Below are 18,585 nucleotides of genomic sequence, written 5' to 3'. Positions count from 1 at the left end.
TATGACTTTGCTGATCTTGATAGCTCAGCATACCCATCACAAAAGCGACATCGCCACAGACTGTATAAACCAATCAACACAAACATGTGACAGTGTGGGTCACCAGGATAGCCGCATGGCAAAACTCAGATTGAGGCGTAATATCCATGTCTCTTCTCAGCGTTCGCTGCAAAATGACCCAGAAAAAGACAGCATCTCTGCAATCTACAAAGCAGTGATCAATTGTCTCTGCTCGAGAAGTCTACAGTCTGTCGACCAAGTTTATTTCTTTTTTTAACAATAACTTTATTTACACTTAAATATACCCTTCGTGCTACAGGTTAAACATAATTCGGGGGAAGCTATGACAGCGCCTATATTGGCTACATGTTTTGAGTAGTGTGATGACAATAAACGTAAATGAAGGAAAAAAAACGTTAAAAAAGAACAAGAACAATGCAAACAGCAACACAGGCTATACAGTAACAAAGGCTGAAGGAATTCTGTGGGTCGTATAAGCCGGCGCTAATCTCTCAAACTTCGCTGTTATGGTGGGGAGAGGAATCTGGCCACCTGCTCGACAGAGAACACGTGGTAGGATACACGTTGTACCTAGGGGCGCCCAGTTTAAGTGTGCGCGTTCTGTTCACTCGTTCTTCTCCTTCGATTTGCTTCTTCTTCGCTGTTACAGAAACAAAAATGGAGTAGAGGTCGTTGCCACAGCAAAAAATAAGCAAATCGGCTGCGATCGTGGAATTAAACCGTCGTGATAGTCGTAAAGTTGCGTATAGCGTCGCTACCTTCACGCCTCACGCGTTAGCGGGAGCTTCCTTCATTTTTTGTTAATATTTACAGGATAATTATATATGGAGTCGCGTTTAGTACACTGAAATATGCGTGCTTCAAGCTGGAGAAATCGGAATAAAAGTACCGCACCTTTTTGTGGTGGACTCAGAAGACGACTCGGCGGCAGTCATGGCCGTCGGCATGGGGGTGCAAAAAACGCATTTGCCATCCCGAAGCCAGCCAGGAACACATTGCCGCGCGCACTTGCCCTCTCTCTCTCTTTCCACTCAATACATCAGGTTTGCCCTCCTCAACACAAAATCCTGCCTACCGCCATGGCGGCAGTCGCAGGAGTTGGACCCATGCTTAAGCGATTTTAGACACGAAAGGTGTGGTGATAATTTTAGATTTAATATCGCCGCCAAATAATCAGCTGATAACTCCGACACTCCTGATATAAAAACTGATTGAGCTCACTGTGGTGGGCGTTATGAACTGCGAGATAATGAGGGTGTGCAGCTTTCGCGTCATTCACTGAGCTATTCTCCGCGCCAACCATTCCTTTCTTCTCGCCCTACACACGCAGAGTGCCCGCCTACGTGTACCAAACATTCTGATTCCGACAATGGCAGACAAATTAGGCCTTTTAGTTTTCCTAACTTTGCATCTATCTCTATTTCGCGCTCAAACACCACCGGTTCTTTCCGGTATTTCACATTCTTTGTGCTCACCAGCAGTATGACTAGCTTTGGGATTCAGTCGTATTGCTTCGTATATTATCCTCACAATGCGCCTCCCCCGCCTTTACTCGGTTCAGGAGAGCGCCGATGTGTGCAGCTGTTCTATCGATCAAAAGTCATCGATCAAGTTCTATCGATCAAGCTTCAGCTTCAAGCGGCTCCTTCCGTTCGGTGAGGAGATCCCGTCCCTTGTTTTTACGATCTATGCACCTTTGCGAGGAGGGGTGGGTGACAACGTCATGTTTAAATACGATTGTGGAATTGCTCAAACTCAGCCAGAGCAGGTTTGTGAAACCTTACGCATGAAAAAGGGAAGAGAGCGAGGGAGAAGAGTAAAATTCTTGTGTGTGCCGAAAATGAAGTAAGGAAGGGGATGGGTAGGAGCGTTCATTATTCTTTTACCCTTAGTGGCGGTCAGGGGCTCTTCAGCCCTGGCGGCATCTTCAAGCATTTGGACAGCGGTCATTTGAGTGTCCGCGTCAGAGCTGAGCAAGACATTCTTCAATTGCTCTGAAGTACGAATAGCAATCGATTGCAGAATATTTCTATTTTCCAAGGGGCATGCTCAGAAGAAACGTTGGAGGCTAGCCCCTGGGGAACACCATTTACACTTGTCGTCACAGAGCTCAAGGTAGTAAACAGCAGTAGCCTTGAAAACCGCAGTGTTTTATTCTCCTCTTTTGAGGCTGTACAAGTTGCAGAGGAAAAAGGGTTACAGGTAAAGAAAAGCTCCACAGAAGGTGTTGCTTACCTTCTTGTCCGTAAAACATAGCAGGTGAACCGACATTGGAAAGGGTAGATCTTTCTACCAGGCACCAGAACATATTCGTTCTTGTCTGTGCGAACTCTTCCGTTGATAAAGCTAGGAAGTATGTCCCTGGAAGTTTGGAGAATACACGGTAAACAAGTTTTCAAGGCACACAGAGTACGACATAATAATAGTATTGATCTCCCACTTCCCTGCAGCTTGAAGATACGTTTCTACTGCTGTATACCTGTGTTGATCCGCATGCGATATATTTGAGCAGTTGGCTTTGAAATATGCAAATGCGCATTGATTACTGGTGTACAACAGCGGCTGTGCTGTCGCACGCGCAAGCACGCACACACATATATTCAGGGAGGCGTATGTTTTTACCGCTGAAATGTTATAGGAGCATGTGTTCAACTTGTTTAAATGGTCTCTATTTTTAGCGCGCCCTACCAACTGGTCTTCCAATGGCAGTCGAATCGGGGCTTTGATCAATTTCCGTGTCTTTCTATTGGGCTGAAGACAGGGATTTTGACAGCTCTGACCTCAGTAAGAAACTTTCGGTAGCTGAAAAGACGAAGACGGCGGGTCACGTTAAAGGATTCTTGAACTACAAATCCCGTCCACTATAGCCAGCTTTAGTTTACTGCTTAACAATTTTTTCCTCGTCCTATGGTAGCCACGAACGATGCCCGCTTACTGGCCAACGTGTGCACCCGGAGGTGGCAAGCAAGATGAAATGAAAGTTAATGTAGTGTAAAGCTGGCACCACGAAAACTTTCCCTGAATTCACACTTTTCTTCAACCGCTGGAATTTGCTCAACATCTCGGAGAACTCCAGCTTTTCCGGGGATAATAACACCTTTCTTCCTGTTTTAGGGTTGCATAGAAAACGTTAAATTTTTCTCGATATAATTACCGTTTATGGGTTTTGGGTGTTGGTCGATGTTTTTGACAGTGACTTCTTTTATCGAGTAGTCGAAAGCGATTTTGCGATCACTTGGGCCATGACATTCCAGCTTCGATGCGAAGTTGTCATTGTAGATGAAATCTCGATGCAATGCTGTGATGTCGAGCACTTCCTCTGCAAGTAAAAAAGAACCCGAGCTCAAAGTTTTGCACGTATTTTTAACGAGTTTTCAGGTTTGCTAAATTCGAAATGTATCGTTAAAACCTTGTTTTCAGGCTGTTTTAGGCTTAGTAATTAATAGCACTACGGTGGAATCCGATACAGTGCACAAAGGGTTAAAAAGGACAAGGGCCATTTTTGAAACGTGGATATATCATTCAATACTCGGTTTCACAACCTCTTCGGTGCGGACATTTTTGCTGAACTAGCGGTAGCAGAAATCAATCAATGACCGCATGATTGATGATCAATGAAGTCAATGACAGAAATCAATCAATGAACCTAGTGGTAGCAAAACTCTATGGCAGCAGAAAACGACGAATCTGCTTCGTGTACGTTAGAGGAGCCAATAATATCGTCGGGCGGGAACCTTGTTGTATCTAACCAGATATAGGCGGACACGCTTGATGTATACACTTTATTATCACGTTATTATTCTTTCCCTTTATTTTACTGTCTTTTTTTCAAATATCAGCTCTAAATACCAGCACCAAAAAAGCCGAACAGTGCAGAGTTTCCCTGTAGGCGAGCTCCCTATTATTTCTGGGCCACACGCAGCTGATCCATGACCGAACAGCGTTCAGTGGCCTAATACGACATGGCTGCCGAAAAATTCAGTAAATGTATTTTTCCTTGATTAGAAAAACACTTCAACTGTTCGTAATATAAGACCTGAGGCAAGATTTTACTTAATGTAATGTGACTGCTTCCGCGGTGGGACTATTTTAGCCCACTATTTAAAATTTAAAACAGTTATTATTATATTTCACCTATCCTCACTGTTAGATCTACAACCAGTATACTGTAAAGACAGCAGGGACTCAAAAGCCGTGCCATTACATATATTCAACCCATAATTGTGTTTGCAGGCACACTTCGGGGATGTGCTGTTCAGCGCACATTAAATGTTACATCTTCGACATAGTAAATGTAAGTTAACGAAAGTAGGCTATCTCATTTCGAACGCTTGCACCCACATTGGTTGCCTTTAGGACTGTTTTCCTGAAAGTGGCTCTCTTCTGCCCCAAAACAGCAGACGTGAACCAAAAAATGCGCAGATTCCCCAGGCGGCCACTTCCTATTTACCTCCAAATAACTACGTTTGAACAGTGGGTGGTTGCCACGCAGAGCTGAACGCCTACAACCCAAGACAAAATCTCTGACTTGGCGGAGAATGTGGAAACAACCTACGACGTATATGCTGTTGCCACGCCCCCGCGCTGCATTTTTTGTCTACCTGACAATGAACATGCTCTTACCACCATCAAATAATTGCTTGTAAAACAGAGCCACACCAACACACAAAGGCAGCCGTGATAGCCGGTGAAAGTGAGGCATACCTTTTATCCGCAGCGACGTGAATTGGAAATATCCTTGTGAGGAGAACGAGCTAAAAAAAATAAAAGGGTAGAAAAATGAAAATATGTCATCATATGTGTCAGCATCATCATTAGCATCACAATGTTAACCGTCGCGGTTGTTGCCGGCCCTATTAGCACCATTGCCTATTGATTTCAACCGCACAACGAGGGCCGATCCGCTAGACTTGCACCCACTCTCATTCAGTGTTGTCCGAATCCTGTCTTTTCCAATAAAAATTATACTTGCAGCCCCGCCCTCCCGCCTTAGCGGGTTGTAAATAATTTTGAATAAACCCTTGGTCGATTTACTCTCGATTCATTAATTTATTCCTCATGTTATGAAGAATTGCTGGTTTCCGCTCTGCTCTAACTCTATTAGCCCCGTATCTGCTTGCTTCGCTCTATTTTTATTCTGCCACTTGTATTCAAATTAATTCAAATATTGATTTTTCTTTGGTTACAAATGAACCTCTGCGACGCAACTCGCCCTCCTCTATGCCCACCCCAATAATAATGGTCCCCCGTCCCCTCTTGCCACTTACGTGATGAATGCAATACATGTTTGCTGGATTGAATTTAATTTTGCCGTGTTTGGACTGCTTGTGAGCCATTTGTTAAAGCAGCAAATCTCGCATCTCTTCGGTACCGTGATTCTCAGTTTGCCGTCGTAGGAACTAATCAAGCGTCTATTTTTATTTAAAAAGATACTGGTGCTTTCAATTCTGTACTTGTGTTTTGCCTTAGTTATGCCCTTGGTTTTCTTTGCGCTGATGAATGTAGACTTGCGGAAGCCATGGCAGCAGTTCATTTCCGTGGAAGCAGATACGCAGTCATTATAGTGACCAGCCGTCAAGTATTTGAAGCACGAGACGGACAGCAGGACTGACCAAAATTTTCATTCAAGGTAACCTAAGCAAGGCTACCGTCCTTGAAGGGGACATAAATACAAGATACAACTTTTTTCAGTTTTAAATAACTTTCCTTTTGTAACTCCCCGACCTCCACTGAGCCACAAAAGACGTTTTATATTGAGAGAAAATGCTTAAAACCGCTGAAATGTTGCGTTAAAGTGACGTAATATGGGAAGAAATGAATTAACGAGGACAAGAACTACATTTATTGTTATAATCATGTTTACTGCACGTTATCATTCAAGTAATTCGATCAAACGAACTAGAGGCCCCAGGACAATCGCCCAGTTATATTTGTTTTGCGGTGGCGTACGTAGACGGCGCCGAATTGCACCAACAAGGTCACGTGACGTCATAGAGACGCTGCCGGAAACTGGCCGGGGAGTCGCCACTGCAGCGGCTGCTTCCTTTACAATCTTCATTATTCATTTGATCTACACATTAAAATTGCTTTCATCGTTAACGAGGCAAGGCGGTGTTTTCTATGTACCAAACGTGTGTTTTTTCTTCGTGGTCTCTTTGAAGTGCCCGCTCTGGCTGACGTATCGCTGCTTCAGCAGCTCGCCTCTTCTTGAAGCCCGTTAGATACGCCGCTAGATGTGCATTTGCGATTAACGCGATCAATGTGGCCTACATTCCAGGAAAAGGTGTTCCTAGCCACATAAACTAAATCTGCTGAAAGGTGTGCTAGGGCTATCGTAGCCGCTATAAGCGCAGGCATGCTCCGGTTACTTCGGTTTCTGAAGGTACAGAGGAACGATGCTCCTATACGGTTTGGCGACAGATCTTGTATTTCATTTCTGATAGCACATGCTCGTTTTAATTGGTCGGAAGAAAAGTGGCTGACTACGCATAACAAAAGCTCTTGGTGAAGGATATCACTTACTTATCTGACGTCACACCGTAGCGCATCGAACCCCTGAAATCTGAGCGAATTTTATAATACAGCACTAAAGAAACTGTGGACGCCGATGAGTTCCATGAAGATATCCGTAAGTCGTGAAGGGCACTCTTGCAGATGGATGATTCCTAATGAGAACAAGAAAGAAAAAAGAAAAGAATTGACGAGTGACTCAACAAATACAGTTTTCAGTCATGGAGAGGTATGCATACCTTTCTAGGTGACTTTAAATAGCACCGGGAGCTTTCTTACACGTCACTTGGTTTCGTACCAGTGAGCAGTGACAGCACAGTGGCCCGTGAATCGCGCCTTTCGTCTGCATTTTGGGGGTTGTTTGTTTATGCCTTTCTTAACGCCTATCTTTAAACTTGCGTATATTTGTTGCCACTCCCTCCCAAATTTGTCAAATTTTGGCCGTGTGGGTTTGTGCACTTGAAAGTAACATTTCTGCAATGGCGCCAACCATGCAACAACTGATCAATGAACTTAGGAACGAACTGTGCCAGGAGATAAGGAATGCCGGGACTTGCGTGCGGAAATCAGAGAACTTTGAAGACGGAGTTTCGTGACTAGCCCAAAAGCATTGAGAATTTCAACAAAGTCTTTCAGGAGAAGTCCTTGAGCCTTTCAGGGTTGCAAGGATATTAAAACCCATAACTAAGCCCTCCCAGAACAAAACACTGCTTTGAGCGCGAATGCGATGCCTCGACGGAACGACTGGCTGATACCGAGTCCCGCCTACTTCACTCCGTGCAATGTTCCCGTAACAAAAACATTTAGATTAAAGGAATAGGTAAGAAGCCTAACCAAAACTTCGTTGAGATTGTACGAACACTTAGATTCCTTGCTGGCGTTCCAGGGACATAACACGACATTGAGGCCTGTCAGAGGTTCTATACTAAGACGAAATCTAGCTGAACAACAAAGACTTTGGAAACACTTCGAACTCGCCTGTCTACGTGAATGATCACTTATGCTTAAGCGTCTTCTTGGCATGGCTATCGCGAAAAAACAACTGATGGTAGGAAGTACGTATGGTCACGAGGTGACAAAATATATGCTGATCAGACGGATGACCCTGATACAGTGGGCGTACGCCATGACCGCGACCTCGGAAAAATCGCGTAAAAGTTGCGCGTTTCTGTTTTCGAGACTTGATACTTCATTTTCTTCGACCGCATGACGCTACATTGTCAAACTGCTTACGGTTCATCCGTTAATCGAAGGCTTTTTGACCTTCATTGACAGCATATTTTTCCGCCTCAATTTGTTCTCTTCTGCGCATGCAATGCCATCATTCACATCGAAATACAAATTTATAAACAGCAAGCGATTGGCCTCGGCGTGTTTTCTAATTCTTCCGATCCTGATACTGTTGATAGGTCGTCCTGTTAATAGAATCGCCACCCGGCAGTCTTGCGCTGTGTTTCACTTTGCAGTTTTTACATTGCCCCATATCTTGCCACTTCTTCTAAGCCATGCTTACGCTTGAAGAAAAACCTGTTGATTTATCGGAGTTGCAACTTTTCCTAAATGAACCATTTTTAATCTACAATCGGCTAGAAACAAGAATATTGCAGTTGAATGTCTTGTTAATGGTAAGAATACACTTTTCCCTGTTATTATATTCACCAAAAACGTGGTTTGATGGCGAACAAGATGTAGGAAACTGTACCGCAATACAAATCGTACTGCAGTGTAGCTCGGTTGTAATGAGATCGGCGGGAATAGGAAATGACTACCTCATAACCGTTTATTCGCTATATCTGGACTTCAAAAGAGTGCAAGCATCGAATAGAATGAGCAGAAAACTTTAAACTTTCTGAAAAAGTGTGGGAAGGTACCCTGCACGCGTTTCGTGAGTGCGCGTTTCAAAACTGCGGCCTCACTAATGGCAACGTATGAGCCGACGCCCGCTTCTGAACTCCGGTACATGCGCAATTTGTCAACGGCAGCAGCAGCTGTACCGGAGGTCACTGAGTGAAGTGCGTCACCGGCGTTACCTTCAGGATCCGATGCGCCGTCATCCGCGATTGTATCGTTTTCAGAAACACCGCTGGCGAGTTCGTCGATCGAGAGTTCCTCAGTTGCCACAACGTCTTCATTCGCGGCGGTGAAATCCATGCAGTTCAAGCCATGTGGTACAAGATTTGCACCACCAGCAGACACCCAAAGTTACCCTAGGCTTATGGAAGCCGGTGCACCACCGGCTACGTCACCGATATCAACTGCTGCTGCTTCTTCTCCGGCAGCACTACTACACCGCGAGCAACCTGCTTTTCGGAAGTAGTGAAGTATCGTCTGCTACTTCACGTCCCCATGCAAAACATGTTGCTTACACCAGCAGCACCTTCAAGTCTGCTGAGTCGTCAGCGGTATGTACGTCGATACGGACCCACTCGATGACACGGCGGCGATATTGAACTTTTAAGTCTGCTATCACTCCCTGGTCCATCGACTATAGCTTAGAGGTTGTGTTTGAAGGCAGGAAAATGAGTTCGACAGCGCTTAGATGTTCATTTACATGGTGTGCACTGCATTTGTCGAGCAGCAGCAGAATTTTGCGCTTCTCCGCGCTCCTTTCCTTGTCGAAGTCAACCAGCTGCTTGGATAATATGTCCCTCGTCATCCATGCTTTCCAGTTGTGTGTGTCCGCTACTGGCACTGACAGCACCTCCGGCAAGCCGCGAGGTTTTAGACTTGCAAATGACTAAGAGGCTTGTCTGAGCCGTCCGTGTTGGCGTGCACCAAAACCGTGATGAAATTCGTGGTGTTTTTTGCTCTCACACTCCTGTTCGTCTTCGCCGCGAGAGTTTTTTCTGGCAGTAACCAAAAGAAAAATTGGCTACAATCCATGCTGTGCAGGTGGTTGGAAATCAAATCTTTAAACGAAACCTACAATAATTGCCCATGCGACGTCACTTGAATTCACACACGTGGCTATACAAAGAGCGAAACCAGAGATTCTGCGAGCAATTACCTGGAATTCGCTGCGACGGCGTCCCGAACGCAGCAGCAGCGTTGGCCACGGCCGGGCTAGAGCGGCGGACGACGCCGCCGATCTAGCCAGGCCGTGCGTCGGCACCAGACGGAGAGGAGCTTGTTTCGAAGGGTGAGACAGCGGAACGTAGCCATTCTGGTGTGCTAGCTAGGGGCTACACCACCGCGTGACACAAGCGCAGATACCAAAGCAATTCGGCATATGAGCTTAGTGATTCCCAATTATACTGATTTAAACATGTTACTTTCGTAAGATTTGAGAAGTGCAAAAAAGCTGAGGGCACTTGTACATTACAATCACTATTTATCAGATCCAGTTGCTTTTTTCGTCTTTTGTTATACTATTAGTGATCACCCACCAAGTTTTTTTATCCCTTGAATAAAGTATAAAAGCTGCTGAAAATTTCCACCATTACACGTACCGGCACATCAACCCGGCAAGGCTAACTACATTCCCTCAGCTTGTAACAGATACCAGTTGAGATGACGTTCTTCTTGACAAAGATCCCTAATCAGCCTACAAAACATTATTGAGTAAGTTTCCAAATGGATATCGGGCGGCTTTTCTTTCTATGAAACGCACCCCAGGAAAGAAATCAGAGAAACCTTGGGTTGGAAAAGACATTCTTAAACTAATTAGAAATCGATATTGACTTTACGGCCCATCTGTTCAAACCGGGTGTCTGGAAGCATTGAAGTTATTTAGACAGTTTAGAAATTACGTTACCAATGAGCTCAGGTCCACTGAAAAGCGCTCTAACCTCTATCTTTTCCCTTCATCAACAACGCACTCAGAAAACGTTCGGAGAGTTTCAAATTATTTCGTTCAACATTCACCAAACCCTATACGCTGCCTCATTAGGGATGGCCATGAAATAACTGTAGTAGATTGGGCTAATGCCTTTAATGATAACATTTTGTCTATAGCCCCCCTATCCACAAGCCATAAAATAACCTGCCCTTCATGAATTCACGCAATGAAAACTATATTTTGGTCTCAGCTGATGCGCGAGAAATTACAGACTTTATGGAATTAAAAAAAAAAAAACAGAAACGCCGAGGATGCCTAGGCTTTTCAGATTAAACGTGCAAAATACATAATTGACGTAATATCACACTGCTTGGCTCACATTTTCAATGCCTGTATTTTAACTGTTATATTTCCAGCTATTTGCAACTTGCAAGAGTAACAGTAAGGTAGAAGAAAGAAAACCACAATGATATTTCCAATTGTCACCTCATATCCAGCCTACCTGTTTTTTCAGTGCTGGAACAAATATTTCTGAAACGTTTGACTTCCTTTGCTGATTGGTTCCAAATATTGACCTCGTCACAATACTGTTTTCGAAAACACATGTTAACCAGATTGGCCTTACTAGCACCAAAAGAACACACACTTGAAAATATCAAAAATAAAAACAAGGTTCCCGGTATTTTTTTGGACTTTACCAAAACCTTTGACCTTATTAACCACAACATATTTCTTCTTAAACTTGAACACTACGGAATTTATGGTAACGTAGTTCGTTTATTATAATCTTACCTACACCATCGCTCGCAGCCTGTTGATGTAAATCACAAGAATTCTAAAGGGCAGCCCGTAAAGTCAGGTGTTCTTCAAAGGAGCATACTTGCCCTGTTTCTTTTCATCCTCTATGCAAATGAAATCGCTAATATTGATGAGTACGTGAAGTATATTATTCATGACAGCACTAGCTTGCTTTTTGTAGGAAAATCGGGAGTTCATTTAACTGAACAGGCAAACGAGACTTTGCAACTCACAAATAACTGGGCTTTTATAGATGCCCTGAAGATAAATATAAATAAATGTAAAACGACATGGTTTCACTCGGGGTATACAACAAAACCAAGATCGAAGTTGTATTGTGCTTCGAAATTGTAGGTGTATATTCCGCTGAGAACACATCTTGGGAGAAGCACACTAGCTACCTAAGGGAAAATTATCCAGTGTGAGCAGTACCTTTCAAAAACACTGCTTTTATTTTTCAGTTTCAGTTAAAGTCAACATTTATAATTGTCGTTGTCTTCGTTATTGAAATACGTTGGTTTCGTATGGAGAACAACTACGCTGGGAAACCTAGATGAACTGCTCGTAGTACAAAAAAATATTGCTGCGTATCATCAACAAAGTGCATTGATTTCCCCTCAGATCCTTTATTCATAATTCCTTTATGGAATAATGAATGTAAAATCTCTTTACTGGTATGAACTATTATATCCCCACAAAGCGCAAAAATAAAAAAAACACAGGCGTACTAGATCACACAAAGCTGCGCCAGTTAAAATGGATTGATGAATAATTTTTTACTGCGCAAGGGAAACAGGACAACAGAGGGCAGAAACAAGCACAAATTGTGCAGTCTGTCGTCCTCGTCTTCTTGTGCAGTTACAATTTAACGAGACGCATTGGTTAAACTTGCACAAACTTGGACAGACTCTTAGTACATATAACATCCGTCACCCCGAACAGCAAAACAGCAGTAGTCCGGGAAGTTGAACAGACCTCACCAACTGCGGAAAACAATGCTTAAATATTGTTTACCATCTAGCCTTGGCGAATTTTCTCTTGAAGAATACGTCGACATTTTTACTGTTTCGTTTAAGGACTTGCGGAACATGTTGTTTTGATTGGTAGGATTGTGCTATACATCTTTACTGTCATTTCTCTTCTGTTTCTCTTTTCTAACTTTTTTCCTGTTATTTTGGGTTCTCAAGAAAATGAGTACGTTTTAGGTTTTGTGTTATTTCTAAAACTTACAAGTGACGATTTGTTGCTTATAAAGTGTTCGGTATTGCACTCGTTATAACTATGTATTTTAGAGTTCTTACTAGGTGATAGTGATTATATGCTTTCTTTTTCGTTTTGTAGGTAAAATTGGCCTTCAGTATTCCTGTGCTCCGAGTGTTGTAAAATAATTATATGTACAGTGCGAAAGATGCACGTGCCCTTTGTAGCATTCACTGTCGGCCATGTAGGGTATATATACCCTGTCAAGACACAGTACGGTTCTCTGCTCATGCCCCCCCCCCCCCCCAACATCACTGCAGCCGAAACAAAATTGAATTAAATAAAAATAATTAGTAGGTGCTCAGCAAAGCCTGGAAATAACTTTTGTGGTAAAAAAAAAATTTCTGGTACCCTTCATACGCACACATCTAAAGCACTTTAAATGTAATTAACAGCGAAGGTAAATTGTAAAAAGTCTTACGCAATCGCAACCCAAACACCAGATGTCATAAGAAAATGGTTCAATGCAGCCACGTTTTCTTTGTTGGTATCCCCCAGCATTTCTTACATGGAAGCAGTAGTTCCTAGTGTACCCTTTATTTTCGTCTACCCCTAATTTTAGAACTGCGCATGCTTCAGCAGGCGTGGCGATGTCCTACTCATGAACTGGCGAGCGTTTAATGATCTAAATGTCTCTATCTCCGATTATGCCGTAGCGAACCGTCCTTTCTCGAGAAAAGTGGCCGCTATGCGCTAAAAAAGCAGTGTTTATAAAGCAGTCTGGGGCGAGCCTGACTAATCCCATCGAAGAAGACGCCTATGACTGACAGAACGAGGGCGTGCCACCCAACTATTATTTTCCTATAACCCTCACCCTCTTGGCCCCCCATCCGCCTCTAGGAATCAAGATAATCAATAAATGACAATCACTCTCATGTTGCTTGCCGACGGGAAAATATTGAATGTAAAACGACGAAGGTTGAGTTTAAGAAGGACTTTAAATGCGAAGCGATGTGTAGACGGGGTCTGTTATCCTTAATTAAAACAAAAAAAAATGGCGCAGCTTGAACCAGTGGGGAAGGCTGGAGAAGCAGCAGCGCAGGCGTCCCTGTGGTTACGTCCCTCGCATAAGCCGGACGACGCCGCTGTACACGAGTCTTTATACCATGTGTTGTGCAGTGGCATCACGGCTTGACGGGTGCCGGGGAGACTCAGCGCAGCCATGCCTAGGTTAGAGAAGTACGCCTGAAGCTACGCACGGCTGCGCCAGCGGCTGCTAGGCAACGCGAAGCGACGTCATTGCCCCCTCGAGGTTTTTTGGTGTCGCGGTCGGAACACGCTCGGCTTAAATAGCTCTGCTGTTAAAAGTGTCCTGGAACCGTCCACCTCATTGCAGCCATTGCAGTAGTTTTTGTAGGCAGCACTACAGTGGTGTGGCGGGTCTTGGGAAATACATACGCGAGGGGGACGGTGCTTGAGGCTGCATATATAGATAAACTAGGCATGACTCACATACATAGCCACACATGTTATTATCCCTTACCCACAAAGCTGCGCCACTTACTTTTACCACATATAAAAATTTTAAATCACGTGCACAATTCGAATTATAATTCTGACGTGCTCAGGGCTCCTAATTACTGGTGAGAGCGCTCCGTCGGGAAGTGATCAGCAGGTGAATAGACGCGACTTGGATAATGACGGGGTGGTTAACCGGAGTGGATCGTGGCGCCTCCAAATGATTTTCAAAGATTTAAAAGGGCACATCTTAGGTTCGGTACAAAAACACTGAGTAACCAAAATTTTGCAAATAATATATTTCACGATGGGAGCGCTTCAATATTACATATTTGTTTTCAGAGAGTAGGCAGCAACAGAGCTGTAACCAATCTCGTGGCATAAAACATATCGGTGGGCCCAGGGCGCATGCATTTTGAATTTTCGTGGCCTAGTAACTTTTGGAACCGCCTAGATATTTTGACGAGACTGTGTGATGTCCCGCCACACAAGGGAATGTCTGTGCATGGCAATTGAAAGGACAAAACAGGAAAGAGGATTGCAGTACGAGGATCTAAGCGACAAAGACGTTGCTGGTGAAAACTTGCGGTAAGAAAGATGAGTAGCACGCAGAAATAGCGAGCAAGCTGTAACTAGGAACGATGAAAAGAAGGCGACTGATTGAGGGCAAGCCGCGGTGCAGCTACCCCCGTTGCAAGTCTGGGCCAGGGGCGACCCTTACGCAGGGACATCGCCATCCACCAACAACGTTCGAGTGCACTCTGGGCGTAGAGAACATGGCGCTGTCGCGTAGACCCGTAGTTGATTCTGAGGCTTCCGTCCTAGTGCCGTGTCCGGCGTTCCATACGCCGCGTGTTCGGGCTGAAGGTGTACCAGAACCTCTTCGCCCGTTCGTGCACATTTCTGGTGATGACGATGTCGACTTTACGCCCTTCCATACCGAGGCGGCGTTTTCTATTGTGACAGAACGTTAAATCGTTCCTGTATTTAGACTTTTCCCTGACCCCGCCACGGACGTTTTACAAAAGTGCCTTCTAAAGAACTGTGCAAAAATGTGTATGCTAAGAACTGGCAAGGAAGGCTACGCGCTATAAGGACAACGACTTTTTTTAGGCGCACAGAGTTGTATAATAAATAAACTGAGCATTGACACCCCCAGAAACCACGTAAAAGTTGTAGGCTAGGCCCAGCTCAGCTTAAAACGAGACATTCCAACCGCATTCTATTTCGGATATTGGCTCCTACGTCTATACATCTTGTACTCTTTAGAACATTCCCCTTTGCGAATATATTTCGGGTTGTGGAACTGTTCAATAATTAAGGAATTGTGAGACTCCCGTGTGGTAAATCTATAATACCTCAAATCTATAAAAGCTATAAAAGCTCATATTTGTGGCGCTTATAATAGTGAAAGTATCATGTGGGTTCAAGGTGGCACTTGTAAACCGCCATTTTTGGAGGAAATTCCAGCAGTGAAACCTTGGACTGTGCGCTTACCTTCATGTCGCTGTGTTGTACTGCGCCAAATGGTGACAGTTTTATAAATGGGCTCAATTAGTTGATTGCAGCTACCTCGGGTGCACGATTCCCACGGGCGATCATCAAAATCTGCCTATGGCTTGGTTGTACAGATCACCTGACATGCGTCTTCACTGATGCTGAGCCTTTGACAAAGTGAGCGCCAGTTTGCTGCAAAATTAACGTTATTTTACACGTATTGCTTAATTTGAACACTAGGGCTTCGTCACGCCTTCGCCGAACTTATCACACGCCCCACTGAATGCGGTGTGCGGGAACCGCGGCCGCTATTCCAGAAGGCCCGAGATGGCTCGCTTCCGAGTTTCCAACTGCTCTAGTTTACAAAGTTTACAAAAAGCACGGCTTGTGCGAACATCCGCGTGCAGCGCCATCTAGAATCGAGTTTCAATATGCACTCAGTTGCGTAAAGTAGATAAACCAGCTATTCCTTTTAAAATTCCGGCCTGGCTCCAGCCTTCTCTTAAAGCTCCGCCCCCTAAAAGTGGCGCGGCGCGGTTCCGGTTTTCTCGGTGTCCTGTTCTTCAACTTAAATGAGTTTACAACGTGGTTTGAGTGCGCAAGCCCAAACGATGCGCTAGCCCAAACGAAGTAAGCCAAGCAGTTCAGTGTAGCGAAAGAAACGCGCCCTTCTCTCGACACTCAAACGTGACTGGCTTTGTTTACGGGCGGACGGCGAGCGTAGTATAAAACATCGCCCCAATTTTACGTGTCATGAGAGTGGTTTAACCTTTTACTAGTGCATTTTAGGCGTTGAAGGTGTGTCATCTGTCGTAGATTGTGTTTTTGCTGTGTATGCATACAACTGGCCGGGGAAAATCTTGTCGTCTTGGCCGCTCTTATCGTTCGGACCGATCCCTCCCTCCCCCTGCGACTATGGCAGCATTTGACTAACGGTGACCGGGGGACTTTTCATTCTTTGCTACTAAGCTTTGTTACCAAAGCATCAAAAGCAAGTCACTTCGTGGCTGGGATGCTACCCCACTGGCGAAGTGGACACCATGGCAGCCATGGTTGGGTGGGGCTCCAGTCGCTACGCCGCGCCCACGAATTGGCTGGGTGTTTGTGATTGACACGACAACTCGGAGGAAACTCGGGATAGATATTGCACAGCTGAATTGAACTAGTGACGCCAGTATTGGCGGCTCCTGTGGCGTGGTTCATTGTTCACGGTCGCCGTAGCAAGCATATATCTCTTCCGAAAGACTTTTTTAAGTGCGACCCCAAACCATCCAGCGCCGGCGGCGGCGGCGGCGGCGTCCGCAGTGCTCCTCTATATTTAAAAAAGAAACAGCATCCGGCGCCAGGTTTCGATCCGAGGAATTTGCGGCCGCAGCGCGACGCTCTACCGACTAAGCCACGGACGCCACGCTGATATCAGTGTGAGTAACGCGCTTTATATCTTTAACGCATTCAAACTACGTCGTCAGCGGCGTGCGTTGGCGACTCAGCGGCGTTATAGCGGCTTGATAACTGCGTGGTGTACACGTGATACTACAAACCCGATGGAAGAGAAGGCGGCGAGGCGGTGGGCTGCGGGGGCCGAGCGCAAGCGCCGCAAGCGGGCCGACAACCGTGCATTCGCACTTTCACATTCTCCCCCTCGGGGAAATGCGGGGGAATTTTTTCTATAGCGGAGCAAGAATTTCAAGCCCTTTTTCGTCTTTGGAAAGTACTATGGAATGGCTGTGCAGCCATCTGGCGGACGACCCCCTTTGCGACGACTTTGAGGGAGCTTTCCGTCCATGAGAGCAGAGGAGCAAGTGTTGTGTGCGCTGCGGTTTTACCCGACAGCCACCTTCCACGGAAGCGTTAGTAGCGACCCCACCAGCGACCGCCCACAGTCGACAGTCAGCCGGTGTGCGTGCAATAGGATTACTGCAGACATCTTTCTCGCCTTTTTAGATGCGACGCTCAGAGCATCTCTTGTCGGCGGCCCTGTCCTTCCTGCGTGCGTCCGTTGTTGTCCGCAGCCACTCTCCCGCTCTCCTCTCTGATAGCGAACACTCTCTCGCGAGGGGCATTGGATTGGATTCGATTGGATTCGATTGGCTTGGCTTGGCTTGGCTTGGCTTGGCTTGGATTGGATTGGATTGGATTGGATTGGATTTGATTTGGATTGGATTGGATTAAAGTGGATTGTGTTAGATTGTGTTGCGTCATAGCCGCGGCAGACGCACTGGCGCCGGCGCGTGCCCAGGTGAGAGCATGTGGGGACCAGCGCGCTCTCACTCCGCCAGTGGGCGGCGCTGCGCGCGGTGCGGCGCATGTGCAGTACTCTCTCTCTCCGCGGTTTCCTCTCCTTCGTGCGCGCTGCGCATATATAGTGCCTAGAATGTAACCGGTGTGCCGCTCTCCGGCGGCCTTTCGGTCGACTGTTGCTCTCGGATTGCGCTTGAACCCCCTCAGCGTCGCATCACACCAGGGTTCCCGCGAGGGGAGGTGGGCGTAATTTTTTGATGTGGTTCATCGGACATGGCTTCCACAGGTTCTACCATGCGTTTATCGATCTACAGCGGAGCATGCGCTTGGGTCGCGACCGCTCGACGGAAAGGAGGTTTCCATCGAGTGGCCGTGCATCAGTAATTATTTTAATTGCCAAAGTTTGCTCTGCAGCACAAAACGGTGGGGGCGAGTGTGTTTAAATGTACGTAAACGGGAAGTTTTCGCTCAGAAAGTCTAAAAGGCTCCGGTGATACGGCCCAAAAAGCCAGCGTCTGTAGTCGGGAGGCCGGCCTGGATTGAGTCCCACACTATGTAGTGCTTGCTGTCGGGAGCGTTGGAGGCCACGGCAAGTCCACAGAAGATGGTGAATGTCTGCGGTCGATGACGACGTGGTGCAAAATGGACATGTCCGGCCAAAGGGAGCCCGTCGATCCGGGGGCCAGGTGTGGGTGATCGCTGGTGTAAGAGCAGCCCCGACGCGAATCCTTCGTAGCGCCACCTCCTCACGGCGGGTGAGCCCACCAGGGAGGTTCGATCCACACGGTGGAATAAGTGCGCGTGTGGAGCGCCGAAGGTCTTCTTTGTCGGTGGCCAACTTTGACATTGCGTCAACTGGAAATAAGGGCAGTGGATGCGTCGTTGGAGGTATACGGGTCGCCGCATCCGCCTGTTGCTGTCCAGGGGTCGATGTCCTCTGGGCCCAAGTAATCTTCACTCTGAAACTAAGGGTCGCAGCCTTCGCGTGGATGGTTTGGTACATGGGCACTTGATGAAGTACT

The 18,585-nt window shown here is 45.9% G+C and overlaps 1 protein-coding gene across 1 annotated transcript in view; it reads right to left on the bottom strand.

Moving 5' to 3' along the window:
• LOC144162548 (receptor-type tyrosine-protein phosphatase T-like) overlaps nt 1–18,585 on the bottom strand; it is a 229,376-nt gene that overhangs the window by 160,871 nt on the left and 49,920 nt on the right. The window contains exons 4-7 of the mRNA XM_077693134.1: nt 6,544–6,686; nt 4,726–4,775; nt 3,176–3,340; nt 2,257–2,382 (exon numbers count right to left, since the gene is read on the bottom strand). Coding sequence (XP_077549260.1) covers nt 2,257–2,382; nt 3,176–3,340; nt 4,726–4,775; nt 6,544–6,686 — 484 coding nt within the window. The remainder of the gene's footprint in view (nt 1–2,256; nt 2,383–3,175; nt 3,341–4,725; nt 4,776–6,543; nt 6,687–18,585) is intronic.

The sequence above is a fragment of the Haemaphysalis longicornis genome, unplaced genomic scaffold (assembly GCF_048455015.1).
Source record: "Haemaphysalis longicornis isolate Haplotype H1 unplaced genomic scaffold, Haemaphysalis longicornis Haplotype H1 scaffold_12, whole genome shotgun sequence".
NCBI classification, from domain to species: Eukaryota; Metazoa; Arthropoda; class Arachnida; order Ixodida; family Ixodidae; genus Haemaphysalis; species Haemaphysalis longicornis.
This window is presented reverse-complemented; position numbering and strand designations above follow the sequence as displayed.